This window comes from Bos indicus, chromosome 1 (genome assembly GCF_029378745.1).
Source record: "Bos indicus isolate NIAB-ARS_2022 breed Sahiwal x Tharparkar chromosome 1, NIAB-ARS_B.indTharparkar_mat_pri_1.0, whole genome shotgun sequence".
Classification (NCBI taxonomy): Eukaryota; Metazoa; Chordata; class Mammalia; order Artiodactyla; family Bovidae; genus Bos; species Bos indicus.
Genome location: NC_091760.1, coordinates 106366671 through 106375163, shown reverse-complemented (window position 1 = coordinate 106375163; position 8493 = coordinate 106366671). Strand labels below are relative to the sequence as shown.

Here is an 8493-nt window from a genome sequence, read left to right as displayed (position 1 = left end):
TGTTGCCATCTTCCCTTTCTCCTCCCAGTTATCACAGGGCTGCCCATACCCTGTGAACACTTCTGCATGGGGATGCAGGCCTGCTCTGCTCTGGACCTCATTAAGAGTCTTTCTAAGCTGTGAGATTCTATAGCTTTGCCTGTGGAAGTCACCCTGCTGTTACACCCAAGCTCAGTCAGCTGCAAAAGGGCCCAGAAATCAGACACAAGAACTGCTAAACTCTGGGAAAATCCTATGCCCACTTTACTTAAATGCCACAGAGGACAGATTTCAATAATTTTGTGTTTAATAGTTTGAATCCATCATCTCTAGCATCAAAAATCATACAGTTTGAACCAGATTGTCTCATTTCAGTTGAAGAGAAACAAAATCACTCTCCCATCTAGATTCATCCATGGTTACTATGGAGATGACTTCCTTTGTGTCAAGATTTACACAGACATTTTAGAGGGGCAGAGAATTTGGGCTATTAAATTTTTTAAAGACCTTGAGAGGTGGGGTGAAACCAAAAGCAGACAATATATACAAACCTTGAATTTGAGCTGCTGACATTTTAGTTAGGACACATCACTTGTTCATGGATGGTGAGGGGGGTGGCCTGTGTTATGCAGATAATGGTATCCATCTTCACAAGTATTTTACCTCATATATAACACTGTTGGGGCTTCCCAGGTGGGAGTAGTGGTAAAGAACCCGCCTGCCAATGCAGGAGATGTAAAAGATGTGAGTTTGATCCCTGAGTTGGGAAGATGCTCTGGAGAAGGGAATGGAAACCCGTTCCAGTATGCTTGCCTGGAGGATCCCATGGACAGAGGAGCCTGGCGAGCTATAGTCCGTGGGGTCACAAAGAGTGGGGCACGACTGAAACAACTTAGCACGCATGCATACTGCTGTCAGCTCTAATGCAGTCATTCTGTTCATAGCTTGCTCTTTGATTTCATGGAATTGTCAAGTCCATGACTGTGTGGATCACAACAAACTCTGGAAAATTCTTCAAGAGATGGGCATACCAGACCACCTTACCTGCTCCTGAGAAATCTATATGCAGGTCAAGAAGCAACAGTCAGAACCGGACATGAAACAATGGACTTGTTCCAAATTGGGAAAGGAGTACGTCAAGGCTGTATATTGTCACTGTGCTTATTTAACTTATATGCAGAGTACATCATGTGAAATGCCAGGCTGGATGAAGCATAAGCTAGAATCAAGATTGCCAGGAGAGATTTCAATAATCTTAGCTACGCAGATGACATCACCCTTATGGCAGAAAGTGAAGAGGAACTAAAGAGCCTCTTGATGAAAGTGAAAGAGGAGAGTGAAAAAGTTGGCTTAAAGCTCAACAGTCAGAAAATGAAGATCATGGCATCTGGTCCCATCACTTCATGGCAAATAAATGGGAGAAACAATGGAAGCAGTGACAGACTTTATTTTCTTGGGCTCCAAAATCACTGCAGATGGTGATTGCAGCCATGAAATTAAAAGACACTTGCTCCTTGGAAGAAAAGCTATGACCAATCAAGACAGCATATTAAAAAGCAGAGACATTACTTTGTCATCAAAAGTCCATCTACTCAAGGCTATGGTTTTTCCAGTAGTCATGTATGGATGTGAGAGTTGGACTCTGAAGAAAGCTGAGTGCTGAAGAACTGATGCTTTTGAACTGTGGTGTTGGAGAAGACTCTTGAGAGTCCCTTGGACTGCAAGGAGATCCAACCAGTTCCATCCTAAAGGAAATCAGTCCTGAATATTCATTGGAAGGACTGATGTTGAAGCTGAAACTCTAATACTTTGGCCACCTGATGAGAAGTGACTCATTTGAAAAGACACTGATGTTGGGAAAGATTGAAGGCGGGAGGATAAGGGGACGACAGAGAATGAGATGTTGGATGGCATAACTGACGTGATGGACATGAATTTGAGTAAGCTCCGGGAGTTGGTGATGGACAGGGAAGCCTGGTGTGCTGCCGTCCATGGGTCGCAAAGAGTTGGACATGACTGAGAGACTGAACTGAACTGAAAATAGGTAGCCAGTAGGATCAGAATTATAAAGCACATATGAGCTCTACTGAAAGTAAAAATAGAGGAAAAGGAAAGGAATTTTAAAAACATACTGATACCCAGTGTGTCTGTTTTGGGTCTCACTGAGTGGTCCGGGATTGTTTTTCATCCTAAAGCATACGAGCCATTGGGCTGTGCTGGACATGTCCATCAGTGTTCCAAAATGTTTCCCTGGAGAGCATTAAGAGCCAGTATATTTACTTTACTCTCTCTGCTCCCTCAATCCTTTCACATGCTCCCAAACAGGCCAGCACTAAATTATTTTTAATCTTTGATTAAAATGAAAATTTTGTGCAAGATTTATGTTCTACTGCATAATGTTTTGGTGTAAGTGTTTTAATATAAACTATTTCAAATCAATAAATTACCCCAGATATTCAAATAAAATAAATGCTCCAGAATCATATGTCCTTTGGCTCTGAGGACAGTGTAGCGTACGGCCCATCCTCCTAGTGGTTCACAGAATTCCATCCGACAAATCATGGGCAAGGATACTTTTTGCTAAAAGCTGAGTAAATCCATTGCCTCTGGTTCTCTGTGGTGTTTGATATTCCATTTAAAATGATGATTTTTTTCAGCTGTGTGTTCTCTTTGACAATGCAGCTAGAAAGAGGAGCATAATCAATAATTCACATATTATTATTCACTAGCAGTGGCTAGTGATACCTCAAGGAGAACATGCATTCAAACAATGAAAAAGTGAAAAGTGAAGTCGCTCAGTCATGTCCGACTTTTAGTGACTCCATGGACTACAGCCCACCAGGGCCTCCGTCCATGGGATTTTCCAGGCAAGAGTACTGGAGTGGGGTGCCATTGCCTTCTCCGTTAACAGCGGCTAGGCATATTATATGTACTTGGAGCTGGTATACTTAGTTACAGCCTTAGTGCCCTCGGACATGGCGTGCTTGGTCAGCTCCCCAGGTAGCAGCAAGTGTACGGTGGTCTGGATCTCCCTGGATGTGATAGTCGAGTGCTTGTTGTAATGCGCCAGGCGCGATGCCTCCCCAGCGATGCGCTCGAAAATGTCGTTGAGGAAGGAGTTCATGATTCCCATGGCCTTGGACGAGATGCTGGTGTCCGGATGGACTTGCTTCAGCACCTTGTACACGTACACGGAGTAGCTCTCCTTGCGGCTGTGCTTGCGCTTCTTGCCGTCCTTCTTCTGGGCCTTGGTCACAGCTTTTTTAGAGCCCTTTTTAGGGGCAGGAGCAGACTTAGCTGGTTCAGGCATGTCTATAATGACAACACCCAACAACACAGATAGTTGCATAATAATTGGTTATGGGGGAAATCATGAATGAAAATTGAGTGGCTTTTCAATTAATATGTTTTAGGGATGAGAAAACCAAAATAATTACCTGTAAGGCATGGAACTGGGTGATGAACACCTAGGGAGTCTGGAGCTTATTTCGTTATTTTTGGTTTCTTAAAGCCTAGCTCCTGTGTGTGTGTGTGCACACACGCACACGTGTGCTTAGCCGCCCAGTTGTGTCTGACACTTTGCTACTGCATAGACTGTAACCCACCAGGTTCCTCTGTCCATGGGATTCTCTGGGCAAGAACACTGGAATGGGTTGCCATTTTCTCCTCCAGGGCATCTTCCCAACTCAGGGATCAAACCTGCAGCTCCTGCTTCTCTTGCATTGACAGGTGAATTCTTTACCACTGAGTTACCTGGGAAGCCCAGTGCCTAGCACATAGGAAGTACTAAATAAATTCTAGTTAAATGAACAACTGGGGAAAGTAGGATTCACTTCTAAGGCCACCGTGATTTCCATTTGGGGAACCACAGGTTCTTGGTGCCATAGGGACAGATTTATATTAACTCAAAGAGGATTTCTGGTTGTTGTATCACTCAATTCTCTCTCTGGAACTCGTGGTTGAAATTTGACTTACACTGCATTTATCCATTCTGTGTCCTGTCCTGTGGCTTCTTCCTTTGCAAAGCCTTCCTATTTCTTAATTTTTCTTTCTCTGGCTCAGACTCTGGTGCTTTCCCTGATAGAGAATTACACTAGCCTTCCAGCTGGCCTTTCTGCTTTCAGACACTTCCCCCTGCAAATATCCTGGCAGGCTGTCTATAGGGTAGTATTACCAATTCACATATCATTTATACTACCTCTTACCTAAAAACCTTTATCAATAATCCAGCAAGTCCAGCTGAATTTCTTTCCTTGGTATTGAAAATCTTCCCACTCTCACCTAACCTCCTTTTGGGGCTTATCTACAAGGCCTAAAACCTACATCACAAAAGACATAAAACCTATCTACATCCTTGACAATCTAGTTGTTTTATAACACTTCCTCATGCCTGAGGATGTGGTATGAGAACATTTTGTTAACTTGAGAGATTACCTTTGACACTTGATGGTTATCAGCTTAAAGGTGTGGGATGTGTCTTGTGTATCTTTGAATTTATTCTCCAACACAGCAAATACCACGGTGGAGATGCCCACCAAAGATGCTAACTCTAGCTTCTCCATGGGTCCCCTGGCATGAATCAGGAGGTGGGACTCAGATGTGGAGGGCTGTCCCTGATGCTGAGGTGTAGGGTTAGGGCCATGAAAAAGGGAGCAACAGACTCAGAGTGATGGTCAAGATTGGGGGGGATGATGCTGATGGCATGTTTCATGTTTCAAGTTCCTACAAGTGTTGAATCCCTTTGGGCAATCCTGGTGTTCTCTGTTCTCAGGCTTGCAGAATGGCAGATGATGAAACACACTCAGAAATGTTCCAAATAATGTCATGGAGGGGAATCAGCTGGGTGAAAATCCCAGTGTAAGCTAGCACAGAAGTCCCCAGGTTGACAGCTTGAAGACATGAACCAGGGATAATAACCAGCTTTCCCATACAGGGGACCAGGATGCCTTATAGGGGCATGACTGGCTCAGCAGGTATTGCAGGGTCAAAAACCTCATTTAAATACAAAAACCAGTCCAAAAATGTCAGTGTGCATTAAGATACCCCAGTGTTTGGAGAAATCTGGCTATCGTTTTAACATATGTATGTTTGTGTGTGTGTGTGTATGTGTAGCCTAAGTGAAGAAGGCTGTAGATGGTGCTAAGACTTTCTGAAGCCACACACCACAGAGACTAGCAAAAGAATTTGTTAACTCCAAAGACAAAACATGGGTCTAGGACAACTCTGATTTCAAATATTCTCTGAACTCTTCCCCAAATAGCACTCATATGTATTATACCCTGTGCCTTTATATCTCCTGCCCAAAGGGTAGCTCTTTTCAATCACAACACCATAGTCACAGGATTTTCTTTGAATACAAATAGAACATTTTCCCTTTGCTGTATCCTACTTTCCTTTTTCTGCTTTGCCTTCTCTCACTGCTCCTCGAGAACTTTCTTTTGCACCTTGCCGGAGGGTCAGCACTCAGAATCAAATCCAAAGTGAAGCCTTATGGAGGAGGGTGGGACCCAGAGGCGCGAAATTCTTTTGTTTTTTGCCATTTTTTTTTTTTTTTTTTAGCACAGTAGTAAGAACCCTTAAAGTTGTAAGAATTAAAATTTCTCTTGAGAAATGTTTACTTATGGTAGAACAAAAGTCAGGAGATGGCAAAGTTGTCACCAGGAATAGAACATTTTCCAGCTCCAAAAATTCTTTTCAAAGCAAATATGTACATTTGATACCTGCAAGTTTTGAATGTGCAAATAATGACTCAGTAGATGGATGAACCCATGCTCTGTTTTTTGTTTTTTTTTTCCTCAAGGGTTGGGCCTATTATAACTCTGACTAAAGGTTATATATTTTTTTCTTCCTTATGCATGCTTGTGTGCAAGCTAAGTTGCTTCAGTTGTGTCCAACTCTTTGCAACCCTATGAACTGTAGCCCACCAGGCTCCTTTGTTCATGGGGATTCTCCAGGCAAGAATACTGGAGTGGGTTACCATTCCCTCCTCCGGGGGATCTTCCCAACCCAGTGGTGGAACCCATATCTCTTATGTTTCCTGCATTGGCAGGCAGATTCTTTACCACTAGAGCCATCTGGGAAGCCCTTTTTCTTCACCAACTGATGAATTTTCTGGAATGAGATGTTTTCCATCCCTGTCTCTAAAATATATAACATCTGTGGAAAATGCTAAACAGATTTTTATCTCCCAGGGACCCCCTTTGAAAATTCATATTATGATTTAGGCTGAATAACCTAGTCTCACCCTATCAATTCTTCAGGGACCCTGACTGATGACTTACATCTAGTTACCAAGGGATTTGGTGGGAATCTCCAAGATGTTGGACTCATTTGATTTTTAGTATTCTCATTTTGAGATGGGTGAAAGAAACTGCCCTCACATATGCAAGGCACCTTGGAATTTCAAAATGCTTTCAGAATTAGTTCTAGAGATAAACATGTACATAAAATCCTAAACTGTAAAGCAAGATTCCCTGATGGCTCAGATGGTAAAGACTCTGCCTGCAGTGCAGGAGACCTGGGTTCAACCCCTGGGTCAGGAAGATCCCCTGGAAAGGGAATGGCTACCCACTCCAATATTCTTGCCTAGAGAATTCCATGGACACAGGAGCCTGGCGGGCTACAGTCCATGGGGTCACAAAGAGTCGGATACGACTGAGTGACTGACACTTTCACTTTCAAAGCAATATGTTTACATAAAATCACAAACAGTAAGGCAGTATTCAAAGTTAGTTTTCTTAAATACGATGTGCAAAGCAAGGTATTCATGGTTGAATCATTAGCATCAGTCGGTATTGCCCTGGCCTTCAACACCTAAAGTTTCTACCTTCAACGTGAAAAGCAGGCGAGTAAATCAAGTCAACCTACTTGGCACATCATTTCATGAAAGTCTGTAAACTTATCTTCAAAAATGTTAATCAAGGGCCATTTTTATTTTTTGTTTAAAATTTTTTTTAATTGATGTACTGTTGATTTACAATGTTGTATTAGTTTCTGTTTTACAGCTAAGTGATTCAGTTTTACATATATTGATATACACATTTTTAATATTCTTTTCCATATGGCTTATCACAGGATATTAAATATAGTTCTCTATGCTACACAGTAGGACCTTGTTGTTTATTCATTCTATATGTACGAGTTTTGTCTCAAAAGAAAGAAAGTGACATTGGAGTTGCTCAGTCGTGTCTGACTCTGTGACCCCACGGACTGTAGCCTGCCAGGCTCCTCTGTCCATGGGATTTTCCAGGCAAGAATACTGGAGTGGGTTGCCATGTCCTTCTCCAAACTCCCAATCGATCCTTCCCCCACTCAGCAACCCATGTTGCCCCACCCTCCCCCTGGACACCTCATGTCCATTCTCTATATCTTTGAGTCTGCTTCTTTCTGTTTTGTAGATAATAAGTTCATTTGTGTTGTATTTTAGATTCCACATATAAGTGATATAATGTATTTGTCTTTCTATTTCTGATTTCATTTAGTATGATAATCTCAAGAGCAGTTTTAAATGCATAAATTTAATCTGTGACAGGTCTACAATCTACAGTTATTGGCTACTTGTTACTTGTGGCCCAGTGGAAAACCCCCAAGCCCTGATGGAGCTCGTTCACCTAGGTGCCACTGGTTCTGAGCCATGTCTCCAGGTGGCCCCTAATCCCTGTTGGGGGCAAATTGGATTTGAGGAAGGACCTTGGTTTCCTTTATATCAAGAAATTGTAGGAGGTTATCTCCTGCTTTCGGAGAAGGCAATGGCACCCCACTCCAGTACTCTTGCCTGGAAAATCCCACGGACGGGGGAGCCTGGTGGGCTGCTGTCTAAGGGGTCGCACAGAGTCGGACACGACTGAAGTGACTTAGCATAGCATAGCATCTCCTGCTTTATGCTTCTGGGTTTAGGTCATCTTGAGAATCTTGGAAGCAAGCAGGTGATGCTACCATCTACTTGAATTAACCTGCTGCTGCTAAGTCGCTTCAGTCGTGTCTGACTCTGTGTGACCCCATAGACGGCAGCCCACCAGGCTCCCCCGTCCCTGGTATTCTCCAGGCAAGAACACTGGAGTGGGTTGCCATTTCCTTCTCCAATGCATGAAAGTGAAAAGTGAAAGTGAAGTTGCTCAGTCCTGTCCGACTCTTTGCAACCCCATGGACTGCAGCCTACCAGGCTCCTCCGTCCATGGGATTTTCCAGGCAAGATTTTTAATCAAATCTTACATGGCAACAGAGTGTTACATTGGGAATTTCTTCCAGCCCTCCCTAGTAAGCTATCAGTGGCTTCCCTGATAGCTCAGCAGTAAAGAATCTGCCTGCAATGCAGGAGACCTGGGTTTGATCTCTGAGTTGGGAAGATCCCCTGGAGAAGGGGAAGGCTACCCACTCCAGTATTCTGGCCTGGAGAATTTCATGAACTGCATAGTCCATGGGGTCACAAAGAGTTGGACACAACTGAATGACTTTCACTCACTTTACTCTCTAGTAAGCAGGTGGGATTAGCCCCATTTTATAAATAAGAACATG

General features: G+C 43.2%; 1 protein-coding gene across 1 annotated transcript; it reads right to left on the bottom strand.

The window, feature by feature from the left end:
- Positions 1-2902: 2902 nt before the first annotated feature.
- On the bottom strand, positions 2903-3312 carry LOC139182152 (histone H2B type 1-C/E/F/G/I-like). Its single transcript, XM_070785870.1, has one exon. It carries the CDS (start codon positions 3287-3289, stop codon positions 2903-2905), a length of 387 nt encoding a protein of 128 aa, XP_070641971.1. The 5' UTR covers positions 3290-3312.
- Between the last annotated feature and the right edge of the window lie 5181 nt (positions 3313-8493).